General features: G+C 44.1%; 1 protein-coding gene across 2 annotated transcripts in view; it reads right to left on the bottom strand.

The window, feature by feature from the left end:
• Positions 1–769: 769 nt before the first annotated feature.
• tenm4 (teneurin transmembrane protein 4) overlaps positions 770–23300 on the bottom strand; it is a gene marked incomplete at both ends in the record, with an annotated part of 153596 nt that continues 131065 nt past the window's right edge. For both annotated transcript variants that reach the window (XM_083696270.1, XM_083696269.1), the window contains 6 exons: positions 770–1528; positions 7871–8013; positions 9584–11198; positions 12033–12329; positions 18297–18532; positions 20615–20787. In XM_083696270.1, coding sequence (XP_083552396.1) covers positions 770–1528; positions 7871–8013; positions 9584–11198; positions 12033–12329; positions 18297–18532; positions 20615–20787 — 3223 coding nt within the window. The remainder of the gene's footprint in view (positions 1529–7870; positions 8014–9583; positions 11199–12032; positions 12330–18296; positions 18533–20614; positions 20788–23300) is intronic.

Raw genomic sequence — 23300 nt, forward strand, 5'->3', positions numbered from 1 at the left:
TTTTCTCTCATGGTTGGTTTTCACTATTTTCACATTAGAATTGTCTTTCATGACCACAGTAAAATGAGTGAATTAAATGTCCACTTAGAGGCAGTCAACATGCACTGTCGAGGCGCACCAGAGCCCTCAAAGCTTAAGGGTGGGCCCGAGACCACAGGCCAAGCTTCCTTTAAAAATAAATATTCCGAGACATCACAGAAATGTAGGTTATGCTCATACAAGTTCAGCTGGGGTCTTGATGAGTGGGGCTATGGACAGCAGATACTTTTGTCATTGTTTATGGATGACTGGGGTTATGGGTTTTCAAGTATAAAAAATAAGCGATTAAAAGAGAAGGTCTCTCCTTGGCTGTGGCACAGAAAAAGGCAAAATGGAGCAAGCTTGTGAATAACAATCTGCTACTCTGGCAGCAGAGTGAGCTAGTGAACATAATGTATTACCACCACTCCTCTTGGATTCCTTTGAACAGAACCACCAACACGGACAGGAAAATGGAGTCGCAAAAATAAGTCACAGACATTGCAAATGTTATCCTCTAGCAGCCGCACTTGGAGGGCAAAGACTGTTAAATAATCTTTAATAGGAGAAGGGCACTCTTCTGTAAATACCGTGCAACTGATTGCAACCATGTATTTTCTCATACAGTATAAAAAAAAACAAAGTTGAGCACAGTCAAAAAAACAAAAAAGTGGTCATGTACGCACTCGTCTTTGGCAAGAAGTCCTTGTACACTGTTCCAAGTCCGTCACTTTAGAGCCTTGTGTTCATGTCACCTTCGGCCCATTTCGCTCTGTCTCATGAAGTGAATGTTGTTAACACTGTCTGACAGCTCTGGGTACTGGTCCATTGAGACCACATAGTAGCCGTCATAGCCTTGCACCTTCCCCGAGCCCAGTAGCTGTTGCTTCTCTCCTTCGGTCCAGGCACGTGAACCCTCCTCTCCCTCCCGCAGTCTCTGGCGCTCGCGGGCCCAGGCCTGGGCCACGGCCCTCTGACGGGCCAGCTCTAGCACTCGGGCCTTCTCCTCGTCCACGCTGCTTCCGTAACGCATGTTCAGACACAGTGCCCCATACTGCAGCTGGATGTCTGTGATGCGCCTAGTCCTGCCGTTGAGCACAGCATTGACCTGAGACACGGTCACGTTGACGCCTGTCTCCAGCGTGCGACGGCCCACATTCATGCCGATAAGGGACAGGTCTCCCTCTACCGAGCCGAGCTTGACAAAGTAGTGGGTGTCCACACCAGCAATGGTGAAGTGCAAGTCCAGCAGGTAGAAGGCATCATTGAGGACTGCAGCCATGCGTCGCCCATCCTCATTGGCTAAGCTGATGATGTCAGTGCTGACGTGACCGTCTCGGAGGGCAAACTTCACTCCCTTCCCAAAGATGGAGCCCCCAGAGGCAAAGAGCGTCTTCCTTTCGGTCTGGGGACACCCAGCGCTGCTGGCCCCATAGATCTGTCCAAAGCGCTCCAGCTTCACAAAGGCCTTCAGCTGCCTCTGGACTTCGCACTGCACACCCAGCACAGACTGCAAAACAATAAAGCTTTGGTTAGTCACACCATCACATCGTAGTATAACCCACATAACCTATGCCAGAATTATTTTGTCAACTGTGTTTAACTGGGCATCTCTACCAGCTTAATAAAGTCCTTGTCTCATAGCGCCTCACACCTCTGCTTGGTTTCTTCCCTGGTGTAAGTTACATTTCCTGATGGCTTCTGTGTATGGGGAAACTCAGCAGGACTATGTCTATGGACTACTAGGACTATGTTTGCTCCAGTTTCTGCTGCTTTTTCAAAAGTGAGAATCATGCTGCATTATTAACACTTCATGTCATATTTAATGTTCTGACTATGCAGCATAAGCCATTCTTTTTCATGTTAAGGTGTGTGACTGCATGTGTATCATTCCTCACAAATGACATAATACAGGTTTCTAAAATGTTGGGGAATCTTGTAACGATTCATATTGGGTATATTAGCGTAAAACACTAGTCAAGAATAATCTAATACTTCCATACGTTCTAAATCTGGAAGATTGTTTTCAATAAATATTGACCACAAATTCCAAATTGCATGATTATACCACTATCAATTCATTAGGAAATGTATTCCACACAATAGCACAACATAGAGTATGAAAACGAAATATTTAAAAAGGAAAACCTAAATATGTTACAAGTTATAGTATTTTGCATCGCCATGAATCACAACATCTGTGATTCTTTGATGTTGTAAATGTATCACACATTGTCAAGGCAAGGGCAGAGGTGTTTGTTTGCACATCCCCAACTCTCTGATCATTAATGACATGTATGATATTCAAAAAGGGTAAAACTACCCATGTTTGACAGCCATGCTGTGGATGCTGTTGGTACTGTATGCATATACTAATTCCTGAAGGGACCAAAGCTTTGTATGGATGCCTCATTCTCCTGAGCGAAAACTAATCCTCTGCTCTAATATTTCTTGACAAGAGATTCCAGAGAAAAAGGCATTAAAACTGGGCTAGTGATACGAGATGGGAGCTGGGCGACTGCAGCAAGACAATAGCTCAGATGAGTCTGAGCAGAGCAACAAGCTTCCCGACCGCTTTGCCCCCTGCCTCTGTGCTATTGCTAGAGACAAGGAGGCTGAGAGCGTCACAAGGAGTCTTTGTCAACGGAGAAGAGCATCCTACTGACAGTTTCTAATTCTGTCTCTCTGCTGGTCGATGGCCCCCTGCCTCTTCCCTCTGGGTGGGAAGCCAAGGGAGCAGGCTGCAGTGACCAGCCTCTCTGGTGTGCGTTTGTGTGTGTGTGTGTGTGTGTGTGTGTGTGTGTGTGTGTGTGTGTGTGTGTGTGTGTGTGACACTGTGCACAGGGTCACCCGTCCTCACTGGCGGAGGGGCAGAGGGAGGTTCAGCTGTGCTGCAGAGCCCAGTGGGAGCTATGGCCTGGGGGACACTTCACACCACACCACTGCATGTTTGTTTACCGCGTCAGCTCTGTGACCCTGGTCAGCCATCCCAGGGGGTTGGGGGAGGGGGATATGTCCGCCACTTTGCTGAAACAACCTCCCGGGACACTCCCAGAGAGGCATCATTCACATAGCATGGAGTGCACTGCTCAAAGTCAGAGATCAAGCCAGGTGCCCTGCCAACCTCATCTCTCTGCACCTTCACACCATTTGTCAATCTGCATGCTGCTTCACCTACATCGGTGAAATAGGAGCCTAAATGAAAGGAGATTGAAATCCAAGCACATATCCTTTCTGCATCTTAAAATTTCCAGTATGTAGTTTAGGGGTTAAATTCATGCTTCAAAGAACCTTACATTTAATTAAGCTGCTTTGGCTATCTGGAGTGAGGACCAATATAGCAATAACACAGCCCTGAGCTCTGTTTTTACAACTGCGATTCTAAGACAGACATTAGCCAAGAACTTGTGGCTCTTGCAATTGCAAATGATCAATATGTCTAACACATCCAGTGGATAATAAGTCACTATCAAACATCCTCTCATTTCTCACATATTACCTGCAGTAATATACTCCTGGGTGTGAGGGAAGAAATAGCTCTAACAAACATCGGAAGTGTGATTAAACATCAAAGCATTGCCATTGGTGAGTTCTGCTTCTAAAGCCAGTAACAGACCCCATGGTGAAGTTGTCAAATAGCAATCATTTGTCAGATCATTAAAATCATTTCAACAAAAAGGTGAATATGGTTGTTGATTTTTAGCTCTCTGGCTTTAAAAAAACGCTGATTCATTGCCAGGTCTGGGGCTGCATGCAGGCAGGTAAAAAAACACAACCTCTGCGAGGTTCAAGACCAGATTTTTAGTGGTTTTGAATTTGTCTGAAAATAAACCACTCCTCCCAAAACATGTATTAATTTCTTCAATCTGCTATCCTCTTGGAAGAGGAAAACACTATTTCAAATGGAAATACTTGCCTTTGAATTCAATTATACCTCTCCTCTTTTATGGCTTCCTTGAAGGAATCACTGGGGTGAGTTTGGAGACTTCCTATGGAGATGGAGATATGGGCACACATACAGGGGTGGTCCCAGGAGGTTCAGATAGGAACCCTCCAAAAGGAGACCATCGCAGAGGAGCACAGGTTCTCTAACCCTAACCCTCAGTATGGGGCACGCACTCTACGTGTACCTATACGATGAAACCCTATTCAATCACACTTGTACAGCCTGAGGACACTTGCAAACAGGTAGCCCTGCCTACTGCTCAGCCTATAAAGGTTGCCGCAATAACTCCCATTTCACCCTTACCCCAACCAGGGTTCGTAACCTCCCCCATACCCCCAACCCCTTCCTCTTTACCCCCTTACACTTAGCCTCGGTACGTATATTGATATGAATATTTCTTATGGAAATTTTAAAACTAATGAAATAATGTATGTTTTTAGTCTAGGGTTGAAGTTTGTTTGAAGTAGTGATCACAATGCAAAGCCTTGGTTACTCATGCCTGCCTTAGTCCATATTAGGTAAAGAGAGAAGGGTCTCCCTTGCCTGTCTCCTCTCCGCCCACATCCACTAGCCGTATACTGTATGTGTGACACGGATAGAAAAGAGCAGACACTCTGAGCTATCTTATCAAGCTTATTGACATTACCGTACCGTACCATTTCATTCTTTCCTTTTCATTCTTCACTAACTGACTGTCCAAAGCTTACTGTAGTGTGTTCCCTTGGCTAGCAAGCAACTTAACTTAACTGTTCCACTGACAATCCTATGATTCTTGAGGGGCGTTACCTTGTCTGTACCCGAACCCTGTTATTTCAGCATGACATTCACTGAAGAACTTCATGACTTTGGGAAGCCAAGTTTGAGGGTTTTCAACTTGTACAGACCTGCTTCTCTCCTAGTTAGACACAAGAAGGCCAATAACTGGTGCACGCAATTCCACAGAATTGTTTGAACTCTTGCTAGCTCGGCTATAATTCCTCAAGTTTCACCACTTGCTAGGTCCATCATGTAGGCTACAGCTAGCACATGCATGGTCAGAGAGTTTCTACAGACCATTGAGCTCCTACCTAGCTTTGACAAGGTTAGATTGTTTCGCCTTGTGCTATAAATATTAGTGCCCTGTTCACAGGAAGGTTGGCTAGTTAGGGTTTCATAGTTCTCAGACTATTGAGCCCTTACTAGTTTGTTATAATTCCCAGCTAGTTACCGTGTGTAATGTTTCCTAGATCCCTCGTGTGAACTTTGGCTAACCACTTGGATGGTTGGCTAGCTTGCGTATTTTACGACTTGAGCATGCGGCTAATCTGATAGAGGCTAACTCATTCGCTTCACGTGAACAGAGCTAGGATTCTTTTGTTAGCTACGGCTAACATCAGGGCTAAATAGCAATGTTGCCTATTGCACTCGGAAACTGAAGCGCTAGCTATCTTCCACCATCTCAGTGAAACTTTACTGCTGCACTATTTTGGCGTGTGGGCGAGTACCTTCTCTCTCTGGAGATTTTACTTGCTACAGTCATCAGTTCTGCCATGCTACTTCGTAGCTCAACATATCTGGTTACCACTATCTGGTTATCCTGCTTTCCCCTCCAGAAGACATGGCTCCAGTCTCCACCCAAGCTGGGAAATGCCACTCCAGGAATGGATGTGGTCATGTCTTGTGGAAGTCGAGTCTTCTCACCATGCCTTCTGTTACTCCAGGCACAGACTTTTGTTATAGACTCTTCATTCTGCGAGCAATGCACTCTGCTGGATTTGGATGTTCTTGAATGGAGAGTCAGGTACGTGGAGGCTGTAATTTGTGCGGTACCCTATGAGGCTCCACAGACTTTCCTTTGACTCTTCCTCCGTTGCTGAGCCCCTGCTTGTCTAAGGCATGCAAGGAGTTGAATGAGGATGATGCAGACAGTGAGACAAGCAAGCTATCTGCAAGGACGGTGCTAAACTTGACCCTCTCCCTTCTGCCCAGCCGGCTACAGGGACATGGGAAGTGCAGGGTAAGATGTCTTCCAAGGCGGATATGTCCTCCCTGGAGGCTGGAGGCTGTCCACTCAGCAATCGCAAACAGGCTGGAAGACTTCCACAGCGGATGGATTGCTTACCATAATTAAGAAAAAATCCAACACAACTCTCCCACTAATCAGGAACACTCTCCAGGAGGTAGGAGTGAATGTGTCAGAGACTTCCTTCCCCAGAATACATCACCAGCCAAGGTGCAAACCACTAGTTATCCTCAAGAAGGATGGTCAAGTTATAGTTTGCTAAAAACTTCCCTAAAAAGCCTGCAGAGGTCTGGAAAAATGTATAATGGACAGATAAGATGAATACTGTCATGGACCAGAGTGATAGCAAGTATGAAGTATGATTGTAACTGCTGACGGCAGCAACAAAATGTATTCTTTAGTGTACAGAAACATCTTGTCTGTAAGAGTGCAAGCAAATGCCTCCAAATTCATTGGATGGCGCTACATCATACAGTAAATCAATGACCCAAAACATATTGCCATAGAAACTAGGGAGCGTTTCAGGGCCAAAAAGTGGCCACGTCAATCTTCAGATTTAAATCCAATTGAACATGCATTTCCTGAAGATTTTAGGCAAAACAACTGAAGATGGCTGCAGTACAGGTCTGGTGGGGTCAATGGGTCGCAGACATCAGGACGTTATTGCATGCAGTATTGTCCATCAAATACTAAACACGAATACTTACTTTGGACATTTGATAAATCTGTCCCATTACTTTTGGGTACGCTGAAATAGGAGTACTATGCATAAAAAGTGGTGTAATTTCTGAATGGTGAAACCAATATCTACACAAATACCATAAAATAAAAATGGAGAATCTCTTACTTTAACCACATAGTAATTGTTTGATTTAAAATCTAAAGTTTTGGAGTATAGACCTAAAAGAAGACAAAATGCTTCCTCTTTCCAATACTTATGGAAGGCACTGTATTTAGTGCACAAAGGATATCTGGAATAACAGATTATGGGGGGTTTAGTGGCAGAGCACCATAATGCGCATACCGTGTAACCGACCACGTAACCACAAGGTTCCTGGTTCAATTCCGACCCTCAACATATCTTGCATGTCATCCCTCCTTTCTCACCCATTCTTCCTGTCAATCTCTACTGTCTCTATCCCAATAAAGCAAAAATGCCCTGAAAACTAGGGTAGATTTTAATATATATTCATTAATTAGAAATGCTTTACAAACCCTGAAAGGATACATTAAAGTATATATTGACATATATCTGGGCTGAAGAAGAGAATAATGGGAGGAGAGTAAAAATATATACTGTATAATCTTAGGATCTGGAACAGTTGTATAACCCTTCCTTATTAATACACTCAACAGTCCTAGGTATCGTCATTATAGGAGCTTGTAGGCCTACAAATGGATGAGACCTATTCTTCGTATTGACTAAACAGCCATGAAAGCCTATCATGTTAAGGTAAGGCCCCAAGTGGGCATGAGGATTGTTAGGCTGTCACTGCATTCCTGATGTGTGGCATTCTCTGGCTGTAACCAAACCCAAGACAACAACAGCAGTCTCTTCAATTATTCAGGTGACTTGGAGGCGACTTAAAGGGGCTGATAAACGCAGGAATCAGAGCATGTCTGTTGCCTCTCTGACTCTGGCTGACGGTGTAAGGCCGAGATGAAATCAATGGCCAGTGGTGGAGAGAATGGGGAGTGAATTTCCCTAATGGCAGGACAATTACAAGAGCTGTTTAGCCTGACCCCATTTCCCCAGCAGACCTGGCTCACTGGGCCGTGGTTTGGCCTGATAGCTAAGGGGCTCCTCTGGGAGTCTGGCTACTGAGAGCTTGGGTTTCTGCTAATAAAGTTGGAGGGAGAGCGAGAGGGGCAGAGGTTCACGGGCAGGTGAGTGACATGGTTACCTTGGTGCTGTCCCACTCCTGTGTCTTTATCTGGGTCCGGACCAGTTCATAGGATGGCTCCATAGCATCAGTGCCTGGTTTGCGATACCCTGGGATGACGTTGTACAACTGGAAGCCAAAGGTCACCAACCAACTGTTCACATCTGTGGAGAGGATATGATGTCAAACATACAGTACCACAATGGATTTTTGGTCATACTTATTAAAATAGTCATCATTATTAAAATAACAAAAACAATTCCTGCTCAAGAGAACCCCCGCTGCACAGTAAGTAGATTCATCTAAAAGCTTGACACTGCAGGTCAAGTGCTTGTCTCCTTGAAATAATCTCCACTTGCAGTCAGGACACTTGATTTGCTTCAGATTCTAGACTAACTGTGATTAAATGATGTATCTTATCCACTCTTACAGGTACAGAGGAGTGATGATACTAACACAGCTGGAAGATGCGCTCTGGAGACATCTGGAAAAGGCGCTCGTGCAGATTCTAATACATTTTCAAGTCATTTCCTGGGCTGTTTCATATAGCCACGCAATAACAAATTTGTGATTTTCATATCTTTCTTGATGAGGTGCGTTGATTTCAAACCATATGATAGAAGGAGCATGGACCTCAAAGACAGAGTGATTGGAGCCATTAGTTTCCCCACCCCTCTAATATATTTGTCACGGACAGCAGAGTCATTGCTGTGACACTTTGTCACTTCTCTGTAATGCTGCATTGTGGCACCTGACAATGCTTTTTTTAAATACAAATTTGTTTGAGGACAATGAAATGACCCTCATAATTCAGTGAATGGAATGGAAATGTCATTGCCATCAATCACAATTGAGGCAGACCCACTCTAGTATAGCTAACAGTCTGCTTAGCATTCCAACTCCAGTCAGGGCCCTAATGGTGGACTGCAGAGCTGAACGCCTCTCTCTTTAGCTGGGTATTAAATGCAGGAACCACACAATGTCACAAGCTTTCAGACAAAGGTGGAAGCCTGGAGTTTACATTTTCCAAAGTTTGGGTTTTTACTCCAAGTCATGCTTTTGCCCATAGCTGACACAGATTGTGCTAATTAACACTACAACATTTTTTTTTCTTCTGTAGTCTTTCCAATAGAACAAGAACATACAGTAATAAACAGTCAGTATTTTAAGCCAAAACTCATTTTAGCTCATTTGTTTGACTGTGGAGCACCCTTATGATATGGTTCTTTTCTAACAGTGTTGTTTCGCTACCAACCACAGAGGTTGATACAACAGCCCTTGGCTCTGAATTCTATAGCTCCATTGTGCTCTCCATCTCCATTGGGGAGCTCTCACTGCCATTTACCTCCCCCCCTGCACTAAGGCAACAAAGAATAATGTGATATTTCTCGGTAGGGACCTGAATGCTCAACAACAGAGGGGACTTTGCAGTACATCATTGTTCCCTCTGAGTGCTTTCAAAATGATAGCCATTGGGAAAAAAACACACCCAAACAGAGTGGTGTGGAGAGGCTGAAAAACAATCCCTGTGCAGCAGTGAGGAAACACCTCACTGGCACACTGCATTTCACTTTGATGCTGGCAGGAACTACACCTTTGTGAGGGCGATGCTATTCTGAATTTAAAATGTACAGAATTCAATAAAAAAATGATTTAAGAGGACCACCCTTCACAGTATACCATAGTAGTGTATCAGCCCACTCTCTCAAACACTGGTTTGGTTTGCAGACTCACCTGTCATGTAGCACTTGATCTCCTGGTTGTTGCTCAGGGGGTTGTTGTTCTTGAACATGTACAAGTTGAAGGGCATGATGTTGTTGCTGTTAAGGCGGCTCCAGACCTCATGGTCAGGCGTGGTCCAGCGGCCGGCCAGGACGTCGTAGTCTCTGCGGCCCATGTGCACCAGCCTGCTCAGAGGCTCGTACAGGCCTCCCTGGTAGCCCACGATCAGCTGGAAGTTGGGGTTGGAGTCCAAGTACACCTCTCCAAACGCTGTATGAAGGATCTGCTTGATCATGATGCCTGATCCACTGAACACAGCCAGCGGGGTGCCTATGTTGTCACAGGCCACGTAGAACTCATCTCCACTGCTCAGCTCCATGGCAAAGAGGTGGCCCTGAAGGTCATAGTAGAGGGAGGTGATCTCTGAGCTGGAATGGTTGTACATGTGAGTGACTCGAGTGGGGATGGACAGGTCAGCGTAGAAGAACTGCAGGTGGTGACCCAAGCTGCTTCTGCTGGATACTCTCCTTCCCAGGCCATCATAGCGATATCTGATGCTCCAGCTGCTGACCCTGTTGTAGACCTTGACCAGCAGGCCGGCCGAGCTGTACTCAAAGAAGTCATTCCCTCTCTGCTTGAGGAAGCCATCCTCATCCATCCTGTACTGGACGTCTCCCAGCCTGGTGATGCGGTCCCTCAGGTCGTACCTCAGCGGTGTGAGGCGGGCACTGTTGCCAGGGCTGAGGAGGTGCAGGTTGCCATTCAGGTCATAGCTGTACCTCCACAGGGGCTTGTCATTAATAGAGACCACATGTAGCTGCCCGTCTGCATCATATTCATAGGTATATCGCGTGGTGTTGGCATAGGGCCCCACCTTCAGCTCCTTGGCCACCACACGACCCATGTTGTCATACTGCACCATCATCCAGTACATGAGTGAGCGGAAGATCTCATACTGCACCTCCTTCACCCGGCCATAGGCGTCAAAGTGCTTAGTGTGGGTCATTACCGCTGTGGTGATAATCTGGTTGATGTCGTAGTAGATGACTCCGAATTTGCCAAATTGCTCTGTCTTCCCGGACACGTCATCGTAGCGGTACAGGTCGATAGGCAGCGGTGTCTCGTTGATAACAGCCTGCATGCTGGTGACCCGGAAGCTGTTGTCGTAAACGTAGTCGAAGCGGGCATTGACCATTCCCTCCTCACTAAAGCGGAAGATCTGCCTGTCGATGAGGGGTCCGATCTGTCTGTAGCGGATGGTACAGGTGAAGCCCTCGCTCTGCAGGTTGACGGTCTTCAGCATGCCAGCTGCCTCATCGTAGGAGAAAGCAATGCGCGTGGTGTCATAGAGGATCTCCAGCAGCTTGGCCAGTTTGCCATATTTGTAGATGATTCTGCGGCCTGTGCCCAGGTAGGTGGTCTGCAGCAGTTGTCCATCCTCGCTGTAGTCCTGCAGCACTGACACATTGCCCTCGGGGGGCCGGTAGGTGTTTCTATAGTAACCGATGGAGCGGGTAGTCTCCAGGGTCTGCCGTGCCATGTTGGGCATGGTCACGGAGGAGAGGCGATCATTCTTGTCAAACTCAAAGATGTACTGCCTTTGGCTGTAAAGCAACAGCACCATGGACTGCAGAGGGAGAGGGGAGGACAATGTCAGATTGTGGAAAAGTTATTTTCAATGCAGCAGAAGTGGATTTCAATTAGGTTTTTTCAATGCTGATATTCAACCCCTTTTCGAGTACCTATACACAGTGCTGTGAGTCTAGATGTGAAACATGTGTTGCAAAGCATGTGTTGAAAGTGAAGATGCTGTGAACCCTCTGACATTAAGATGTCCTGAAGAGATGATTTTATAAACAGGCAGTTTCTTATTTTTTTGTTTGGAGGTTCTTCTGATCTTAACAGCATGAGGGCATTCAAGCCTTTCAAAGCCTTAGCAAAAGGCAGTTTCCATTTGTAGAATTTTGGGGCAAATAAATGATATCATGAAATCACTTTGGAAGCTGTCACAACAGGCATTCTATTAATGGGGGTGATCACTGCCATTTTCATAATAAATGTTAAGCTTGAGAATCGAGGCCCTTTACATTCTCTTTAATGAGTCCTCCCTTTAATAAGTGCGTAGAAAGTGACTTTTCACTCCGTACTGCTCATCAGTGCTATTTTAGGTGTACTGTAACTGCACTGTCAAACTGTCTGCGGTAACAGTGTATAATGCATGCCGAGTGCATCAGACAGTCTTTTATTACATTTCTGAGCTAGTTTGATAATGCAGCTCTCAAAGCTACATCAGAAAGAATGGTTAAAAGTTAACTTTAAATTAACTTTAAACTAAATCTGCTTTTAAGGGCTTCTTTACATAGATATCATTCTAAGATTCAATCATATTCTTCTCAGGTCTTTGATTGTGTCTTATCTGTATACCTGAAATTCTACATTAGTAACAAACACTAGTGTTTACCTTCTCCAGGTAGGTGTAGCTCCATGATTTGCCATCAGCAAATATCTGGGAGGTGATCCTCCCGTTCTGGTCATACTCCATGCGCACAGACATGGTGCCCCTCTGGATGCCCGCCACATGCCCTCCGGGAGAGTAGGTGACATTGACCCCATTCAGGCGACTACTGGGTGCCCAAAGTGTGGGTCGACCAGCGTGGTCATAGTGGATCCGCAACGTGAACTTCCTGTGGTCATCATAGACCTTCTCTGTTCTAGTGATGCGGTCAAAGTCCAATGACAGCAAATTCCTGTTGTGAACCTGTGGGAGACAAGCAGACGAGCAGGGGATAAATCACAATTAAGGGTTAATAGTGCCACTGAAGTGTGCAATAATGTGTTATGAACAGGGAATAAATGTTTCTGGAAGTTTCTGGAAGTTAGCAATGATTGAGAGGAGCCTTCTTAGTGCAATGTTTTTTGAAGTGGAAGATTGTGAGAAAACTCAACGTAAAATCTGATTATTTTTTTAATTACAATAGTAGAGCAGTATCTCAGGAGTACAGGAGTCATTGAAGTGATGCAATTATAAGAATTACCATACTTCTTTGTTTGTGTAAAAATTCAGGAGGGTCTTAGTTGGGAGTCTAGCCTGTTCATGCAAGAAAAATAAGACGCGCATTGATCATTAAAATCATTCTCAGTGCTTACAGAAAAGAATTACCAGGCATAGATGATTCTCATTTTACTTTTCTTTAAATTGGAAGAGAGGGGAAAAAATCAATTCCACTCCTGCGCAGCAGATGAAGTCAAAAGGCTCAGAACATTGTTTGAATGACACTTCACAGTGAGTTTCTGCTCCATTCTAATGCATGAGGTCTCGGTGACCCCAGCACACACTGTGATCAGAGCAGAAAGGCACTTCTCTGAACACAGTAATCCGCAGGCCACGTCCAGGTCAGCGCAGACAGGAAGCCACTGCTGCGCTTTGTTTGAGAGCTACAGTGCTGCAGCCCAAATGAGCCGCCTAGCATCACATTTCTCTATCAGCATACTCTCAGCCAGTGGTACTCAGACCTTGGCAACCAAAGAGCCACATTGCAAATGATCATTGACCAAAAGAGCCACACAGTCCCTCTGCCATACACAAATATTATATACCCAGTGTAAACATTTATTTGAAACACAGAGGGGACAAAGATATATATATATGTATATATATATACATTCACCAAACACTTTATTAGGAACACCTGTACCTAAAAAAAAAAAAAATGTATTGTGGACAGATAAGATGAATATGATCATGTACCAGAACAATTGCAAGTGGAAAGTTTGGAGAAAAAAGGATCTGCCCAAGATTTACAGCATACCACCTCATCTGTAAAACATGGTGGGGGTGTTATGGTTCTGGCATGTATAGCTGGAACTTGAACCGGCTAACTTGTCTTAATTGATGGTATAACTGCTGACAGTAGCAACATAATGTATTCTGAAGTGTACAGAAACATCTTGTCTGCTAAAGTGTAAGCATATGGTCCCAAATCCATTGGATGGTGCTTCATCATACAGTAAGACAATGAAGCAAAACATATTGCCATAGCAACTAGGGAGTAAAGGCCAAAAAGTGGAAAGGTCTTGACTGACCAAGTCAATCTTCAGATTTAAATCCAATTGAACATGCATTTCATTTCCTGATGATAAGATTTTTGGCAAAAATACCTCCAAACAAACATCTGAAGATGGCTGCAGTACAGGCCTGGCAGAGCATCACCAAAGAAGATACCTAGCAGTTATTACATGGATTACAAGGATTGCCGACCAAATACTAAACATGAGTATTTTATTTGAACATTATATGATTTTTCCAATACTTTTGGAGCCCTGAAATAGGGGGGGAGTAGGTTTAAAAAAATGGTACTTTCTAAATGGTGAAACCAATCGGAAAGAAAAAAACATTGAATTAAAGCTGAGAGTTATTTAAAATCCAAACTGTTAGAGTATAGAGTTAAAAGCAGACAAAATGCTTCCTCTTTCCAATAGTTATGAACCCTGTGAAAAGTCACATTTTAAGTTAAAAGAGCCGATACAGCTCGTGAACCACAGACTGAGTACCACTGCTTTCAGCCATTGACTCTAAGACAGGGATAGGATAGGAATAGGAAGAAAACAAGTGAAACCAGAGAGACGCAAAAAAAAAAGCACAAAACGGGTGTTATTGAGCAGCCTTGGTACAGTGGGTCTTTATACAACCATTACTTCCGAAACCATCTGGCGGATTTGGGGATATTTGGTGGAGGAAATGGCAGGCTTTAATTAAACTGCAGCTTTCTCTCCTCTCTCTCACCCCTCTCTTCATCATGTCTTTCTGATTAATCTGCATGGTTTCTCTCCAGGTACGCTGGCACTCAGCTTGGCACAACGCTTGGCAGGGCTTAACGGCATCTTAAAACAGCTCTGAAAGCTGCTTTTGGCCTCTTTCCAGTGGCATGGTGGAGAGCAGGAAGCAGGGGGCTGGTGAGAAGCCTCTCTTTCTCCATCACATTTAGATGAGCATGCTGGGGTCTCTCGTCTGTGAAGGGACAATTACACTGGGGCCAATTAATGTCGCCAATACCTAATTGAGAGGATTATTTTACACTAAAAGTATTCATGAATAGCAGAATTCCCTGTAGGATTGGAGCAACAAGGACAATCTGAGCACAGACAATAAGGATGAGCATGAATGTAGGGAGAGTAACATTGGGCCCCAGATCAATACAGTAAGTCTCTCCTTATTTTGTGCTTATGCTTTCCTGCACATGAAGCTGTCTCTGGAATGAGTGACTGATGTAGAAAGAAATGTCATTTACATTTACATTTATGGCATTTAACAGACGCCTTTATCCAAAGCGACTTACAACAATACATTTGTTTAAGTAAGTGAATCATCATAAGTCATCATAAGACAAAGTAATTAATGCTCACACCAGAGGCCATAGGCAGTCGTAATGCCAGTAGGCTATTATTATTAATTTAAAAAAAAAGAAATTTATTAGCAGGAGAGAACTTGTACAGGGGGGGTAGCGGGGATGAAGAGGTCTCTAGGGTTGGGGTTAGGGTTAGGGTTAGTATAGGGGGGGCAGTGAGGGTGAAGCGGTCTTTAGGAGGGACTGTTAAGATGTAGCCTGAAGAGATGGGTTTTCAATCTACGGCGGAAATTCGGAAGTGACTCTGCAGTCCTGACAGTCGTGGGAAGCTCATTCCACCAGGGGGGCCAGGACAGTGAAAAGCTGTGACCGAGTAGCACGGTCACTGCATCCATGTAGAGGCGGCGGTGCCAGGCGGGCAGCCGAGGTGGACGAGCGGAGTGATCTTGCAGGGGTTTGGGGGCTAACCATTGCTTGCAAGTAGGGAGGGGCTGTTCCCTTTGCCACCCGGTAGGCAAGCACCAGGGTCTTGAATTTGATGCGAGCTGCTACCGGGAGCCAGTGGAGGGTGCGGAGGAGGGCCGTGGCATGGGAGAATTTGGGGAGATTGAACACCAGATGAGTGGCAGCATTCTGGATGAGCTGCAGAGGCCTGATGGAGGCGGGGAGTCCGAGAGTGCATTGCAGTAGTCAAGGCGAGAGATTACAAGTGTTTGGACCAAAAGTTGTGCTGCTTCTCTGGTGAGGAATGGACGTATCCTTCTGATATTGTAGAGGAAGAATCTACAGGAGCGTGCTGTCCCTGTGATGTTCGCCACACAGGATAAGTGGTTGTCAAGGATCACCCCAAGGTTCTTGGCTGTATGGGAGGAGGTCAAAGTAGAGTTCTTATATGTCAGAGACAATAAATCTTCCTCAATAAATTAAAGTGAGCTTTGGTGCAGGGGTGGTCAGAAAATCTAAAAGACCAAAAATACCCCTGCAGATCCCAGTCTTCTGTTCGTACTTAGCACCATGGTTTAACTCCAGGAGAGAGAAGAGTGTTGTAGGCTTTTGTGGAGGAAGGAAGGAAGGCATGGGAGAGGATGGGCTTCTCATGCTAGGATCTGGTTCAACAGAGGTCCAACAGGCTGGAAAAAAGCTTTTTCAGCAGAGAGATCCTGGGCCTCTGGAGAATGGAAACCCACTCAAGAGGAATATTTTAAATTGGACATTGCTTTAAACAGGCGAAGCTTAAATAAAGTAGATATGAAGGGAAGGGGGAGGGACAGGAGTTTGAAACAGCAGCCAATACATATTCCACAAACATTTCTCTACAGTATAATAGAGAAAACATATTACTAAATAATTATACTCTCAAGCAACCATGTTTTAATAATCAGTGGCACTTAAAAGCAAACATTTTACATCGTCATGAATACGTCTTGTGTGATTAATCAAAGGTTTGTTGAAAAGAGCATGAGGTTTATTTTCTTCCATAACATTAATTATTCATATTACCATATCGTAATCAAAACTCCAACACATCTAATGACTTTTACGAGATTATCTTTTGTACTCTCATTAAAAATAAATCTAAATCATTGTTTTTCATGTTCAATATTTGCTCAGTTTGATGTTGTTTATGCATTACATTTGAAATGTGGCCCCACTGCCTGTGAGATAAGAATTGTAATCTTATTTGCTCAGTTTCTGATTGGTCCCTCTGTTGAATAAACACGCATGCACACATGTGTTTACCCTGTTATCGGGAGGCGGTATTGGACCCAGTTTTGATAATACAATGTTAACAGAGTGATATCAGTCTGTGCGAGCAGAGGGGTTTGTCTCCACTGTCTACTCCAGATTGGAGCGTATCAGGATCGGTGCTCTGGCAGAGTGGCAGCCAGAAAGATTCACCCATTACATTTACAAACTACTCAAGCTGACAGGCGGCCCCGTTTCCATGGAGAGAAACATAATTTCTGTGCCCTGGCAGCATAAATCATGAGCTCTCCTGCTGGCCAGGGGAGGCCAGCCCAACCGGCACGTGTCACTGGCGCAGGGGTAAACCAAGTTCCACCATTGACCTGTTTAGCTTGAGCACATGGCAAATGCAACATAAGAGGGCAGCACATGCACATGTTTTCTCCCCTCTCACCCCCACAAAGATGCATGCACACAAACTTGTGCACCCAGCACGACCCACACACTCCCCCTCCCTCTCTCTTTCTTTCCCACTCTCTCTGCCACACACTCACCCACCCACCCACATAATATCACTTGACATGCCACTCAAGGTCGCTCAATGATTCCAGCTCTGTTCATTCCTCTGTTCTCGCCATTAGGCTGCTCCCATTTCCTATCTCACCCCTGAGGCCATTGTCTGCTACATACATTAGAGGCTTTCACTGCGAAAAGGGACGACAGGGCCATTAAATGAACAGCCAATGACAGACAAAGTGGCACCTCCCCATTAGCTATGTCGCCTCCTAAAGCTACTAGAACACTCGCCCAGCTTAACTAAAGATTATGTTTATTTTACACAAGATAAAAACAATGAAACAAAATGAGGCAATTTACCAAGAATAAATTCTTATTGGCTCTCGCTGTCACAGTTCAACTTACCAGTGGGTCATTTTAGTCTCTTGTTCCATTCGAAGATGGTGTGTTTATCCCATTATGAGAAAGGGGGCCCATGTTATTCTGTGTTTAACAGTGTTATCATAGCAAAGCCTGCTTACTGGGGCTGCTTGCCAACTAGGCCACATAGATTGATTGGTTCTATTATTGTCTCTAAAGATTTTGACTGAAATTTGAGACAACACTACTTTTTACCAGGCATTCCCTTTTATCCCAAAGACATACATCCATAAGGTGTGTGTGTGTGTGTGTGGTGTGTGTGTGTGTGTGTGTGTGTGTGTGTGTGTGTGTGTGTGTGTGTGTGTGCATGTGTGCACGCATGTGTGTTTAAGTACCGACCCACCTAAGTAAGCTGTCCATGTAGTTGTATGTCTACATTTGGTATACATGTATTGGGCAGGGCAGGGCTGGGAGAGTAGGTTCCCTGAGTGAGTGTGGTGTCATTTCTAAACCAAAATGAATGACCTGGTTCTACAGGTCACTAGAGCATGGCTACGCTGTGATAGACTTACCTGTGACTCCAGTGACCTTTACAGATCCATGCTGGACTGTGTCAAACACCCCACCATAATACTATAGTTATGAGTGGTACTCACTGTGATGTAGGAGAGATACTCCATTAAACAGTCTGTGAGGTAGCTAATTGAATGGAGAAAAGAAATTCTTAAAATGCTTGTCTCCTCTTTGATAGTGATGCTCTCTCAACATGTGTATATGGGTGTGGGCGTATCTATAGGCAGGTAAGATTATGGCCCTACCCTGAGTCTGCGTCCGTACACAGTGACCTGTCCGCGGGCCTGCTCCTTGCGCTGCCTCCACTCCACCAGGTTGAGGCCATTGTCGATGGCCAGGGTGACATTCCTTTTGCTGACCGTGGGGTTGACAGTGCCAGCCAGCAGGTGAGGCTCTGTGTGCAGGGACACCTCCATGCCATTGGCCAGCACCAGCCGCAAGGAGCCATCCATCCCAATATAATAACTGTTCCGAACTTGATCTGAGGAGTGGAGATATGCAAGAGGAAATGGTTAGGAAATGCTCTGCAACCTCCCATGGCCAATATATGAGCGATCAAATCTAATATCCACCTCCATAACATTTTAACTCAGTGTGTTATAAAATGGCTGCAAAGCAAAGACAGACTTTAAGCTGCAGTATTTAACAGAAACAGTGTTAGAATGCTGGGGTCTATGACAACAAAGATCAATAGAAGGAGGTTTCACAGGACCAATGAAGTTAAGTTTTACAGCTGTTCTAGTAGCCAGAAAGAGATGGGAGGGAATTAAAGCTATAAAGCAGTTAGCCCATCTATGGCCACTGAGCAGATACGGCACGGGCACGGGCTACGCCTGTCTGTCACTGTCCCAAAGTGACTAAGAAGTGTGTGCCCCAGCCCCAGACCAGTGAATAATGCTTCCTCTGAGCACCTCTTATATATTCATCAGTGAACATTTCCTTCTGGTCTCCTGTCAGAATACTGGCAGGGACAGAGATGAATAATACTCTCATTAAGGAATGTTATGAATTAATGGCTTGTCAAACAAGACACTAATTACTTGATTTCATTCAACAAAATTTTTTATCAAAACATACACTGTGTTTCCTGACTTGCTTACAGCAGTGTGCCTATGTGTTAATGATGTTTCAGAAAGCTGTTTCCATGCATTTGCTTTGCACTCACAAAAACATGAATCATATGAATACGATTTTCATGTTCTGTCTCTTTGTCCGAGAGCGGCCTGAGAAATTGGGCGTGTGTAGTGGTGTTAAGACATTAGGTGGAAGAAAAGGCTGGGTTGAACTTGTGACTTTTGCCATCACACAGAAGATGGGCAGAGGCCTCTAGGGCACACACTATACCAGGGAAGCGCCGGTCCCAGGTCAGAATAAGCTGAACATACTGCTGAATGGGTGATTCACACTAATGCATGCATGTATTCAGGTAGAAGAATCTGCCTGTTCCTCAATTAAAAAAGAATATGGGGCAGTAATACAATCAAAACACAGCAAAACTGTGGGAGAGCATAGCTACTGTAGGCTCTGGGCTGGGAGATTTAATATATGGCATAATATAAGACAAAACATTTCCCACTTTTTATTCACAAACTTATGTTGTTAGCTGTCATTTTTGTTTTGGGGAAGAGCACAGGATTTAAGAGGGTTGAAAATACAAATGTAGCATATCCATAACCCACTTACAAACAACCAGATGACCAAGAATGTCAGCACTTCTGTGTGTGTATGTGTGATAATCCAAGTGTCAGTTGACAAAGCGGACAATGGTGAAATAATTAACAGCAGAGCGACTGGCACAGTGCCTCTAGCCAGCAGATGTCCGGCACAAGGTCATCACACAGAGGTGACCACTCCACTCTGCAACATTAAGCCACAAGGGGTTGTCATTTCCCTTTCAAACGCAGCTTTTGGAAGGAGCGATAAAGTCAATGTGAGGGGGAGGGGAAGAGTAGGGCAGTCTTTCAAATCTAATGTTAGCACGGGAAAAAATCTTTACAGTCTTTCAGAATCTGAACCGGGGCTTGAGAGTTCAAAGCTATCAATCGGTAATCAATATAGCAGTTGGTCAGGCGCAAAACAGGATATCAAAATGCCAAAGTATGCAAGAAAAATCACAAGCACAGAGCCCGAGCCAGTGACCTCAACCACACCTTCTGTCTAGTTCAGACTGATTGGATTTCCTAAACAGAGGATCTCTTTTGGGCCAACAAAACCATTATTTAGGGATAAAGTTTTGAGACATAAAATCAATATGTGCTTTCATATTTGTGAGTGGGAGGCATGGGAGTTTCCCAAAAAAAAAAGAGCTAAGGCGTACCAACAAATCCCACTATTTATCTACCTAAGCTATGTTATAAATGTATGTGTCTTATCCTAGTGGATAAGACACACTAGTACACAATTCTGGAAAATTAGTGTCTATCTTGATGTCTATCTAGATCTGCCAAAGCATTATGTTTGCCTGTGAGGCATTGGAAGCCATCCTCCAATATTGACGATAAATGAGGCCTTTCTGGCATTAGGGCTTGAATAATTGATCTACTCCTTTGACTAAGAAACCCACCCTGCATGAGTGTGTAGAAGGTGCCAGATGCTGACAGGTTGGTTGTGACTGTAATGTCCTCTTTGTTAGAGCCCTCTGTTTGGGCTCTGACCGAGCTGTCCGAGTCTGTGCGGTAGCTGCTCACCCGACCCGTGGGGTAGGTGACGTTGGTCAGACGGCCATAACTGTCGTACCTGCGAACAAGAGCAATGAGGTGAGACAAATCTGATGATCAACTAGTAATTGACTATTACAATACTAATTAAAATGTTTCACAGGTATAGGGGCAACTTAACGTAAATTGTTACCCAAACTCGGGTAACACTTTACATTTAGTCTATTAGTATTGTGCACAGTAGTAATGACGTGAGTAGTTTGTGTTATCACACAAGTGTAATAAGGACATGCTGCTGTGAAAATCAAACACACTTCTGAAAGCACATATGGATCTAATTTTGTCCAATGAGGGATCAAGTCTTGATACCAGTGTTACAGTCTTTACATGACATACTGTAAACATTCAGGGGAAACATGCAGGGAACAGAGAGACAACATGACTAGAGAGAATGTGGATATGCAATAAACAACACTACTACACTAAACTGCACAAAATTGTAATGCAGGTGAAGAAGTACACATATCTTTTCAGTTTCATACAAGTGCTTATTAGCTTATAAACTACGATATAAACTAATCTCATTACACCGTCTATAAAATATGAGCACTAAGGTGTGAATGATTCCAAACCAGCCTTTCCCCAGTTTGTAAATCAGTCAGATTCATCACATTGCAAAATTGTCTCATTTGGCCCTGAGAGTGCATCAGCATTGAACAATCTTTCAGCTCGTCAGTCCTCCAGAATAAGAGTGAGTGAATGTTACATTACTTAGAATGAGCACTTCTATCTGTGCTGTGGATACAGATTGGAGAACACCTACAGTATGTTGCCGCCTGCCATAATAATGTAGCCTAATAAATGAGATGGCAGGGATTCGTTTACAGATATTTCCTCTGCTCTACCATCTCAAATATCCAAAATTTAAAAGGAGAGTGGGAGCGAAATCATCTACCAGAGATAAATGTTATCTGATTTGAACAGGAGTGGAGACCAAGCCTTGTTCACACTGGCAGTTTGAAGTGACTCAAATCCTACTTTTTCTAAAACCGGTCTTTTTCAGTCTGAACAGGCAGAAACCACATGGAATCGGATATTTGAAACCACATTTCAAAGCACCTTCATAGGTGGTTTGAAATCAGACACAAATCTGATTCCTGGCCATGTGACTTAACGGTCTGAACGGTCAAATCCAACCCTGAAGTTATTTTTTTGTCCCTATGCAACACAGTGTTGTCTGAAATCATCACTTTGGGTAGCACTGTTAATACTTAATCCAATCTCAAAATGAGCATTGAAACCAACAAATAACCAAACTGTAAGTTTTATTGTTAACAAAAACTTACATTTGAGACAGGAATGCTGGGTAATGAGGATAATGGGCTTCTGACTTGTATTGTACATAGGGCTGAATGGCATACCTTACCGTAGTCCTAATTATTTTTCTAATGATTATTTGCAGTTATGGTGAGCAACTTAATACACATAATTGAGGGATGGCAGGAATCAAAGTATACAAAACTGAAGGGTAGCACTGTTAATACTTAATCCAATCTCAAAATGAGCATTGAAACCAACAAATAACCAAACTGTAAGTATTATTGTTAACAAAAACTTACATTTGAGACAGGAATGCTGGGTAATATGTAAATGGTATAAATTATACTAAAACTATATTAACATTATATTCTAAACATACTTAATTTCATATTTCTTTTTTGCTGGGATGATTTACTCATGGCCCAAGACAACCGAGATATTTACTTGCCAAAACTGAGTTTCTAACTGATCCCATTAAAAGGTGCAACTGCATTAAAGTAGAAGGACCAGGTTCAAGCACCTGGGAAATTCCATGACAGTCATTGCTGTCACCCACAACAACTTCTTAGAGTTAGAGGAAGCACGACCACCACCACCTAAACTGCATAGGGTCCCGTTTTTACTATGACAACTAGCATAGCCATGACAGCTTAATACTATAATTGTTGTCAAGTTGCACTGTGAGATTCCTTTTTTTAAATTGAGGATTATAACTCAGTCCAAGTCCCACCCTACAAACACATACCCTTTTTACCCTGATGAAATATTTGATCTTCCGTCCATGGTCCATGTCATCCTCACCATAGCACTTTTAATGAATCAACTCAGGACAAAACGAGTGAATCTGCCTCCTCTCAACAATAAGAGCCCAGACTCCAATCCCATTCCTGAGCAATACCACATGCTCCAGCTTGATCACTGACCCAATGTCTCTAAGTCTCAATTAGGGCCTTAAGCCAGTGCCACTCCTCCAGCTTCACCACTGAGCTCTAATGGCTCCAACCTGCTCACATTGCGCTGCCTATTAGCTTCCTGTTGCTGGGCTGGAGGACTGAAGGGCAGGCAGGACCTGGGTTCTCACCAGTGCTTTCCCCCTGGATGGCCACAAGTCCATTTGGATCACATCAGCTCCATGTCACATGCTGCCTCTTTGACCTTTCATGCTGAGTCCCTACAATAGGCATGACAGTCCAAATCAACACCTCTTCCAGCAAACCAAATCCTAGCATTTTACCACATCCGCTCTCCTGCACTGGCCTTCACAACCTGAGG

This window comes from Argentina silus (genome assembly GCF_951799395.1).
Source record: "Argentina silus genome assembly, chromosome: X".
Lineage (NCBI taxonomy): Eukaryota > Metazoa > Chordata > Actinopteri > Argentiniformes > Argentinidae > Argentina > Argentina silus.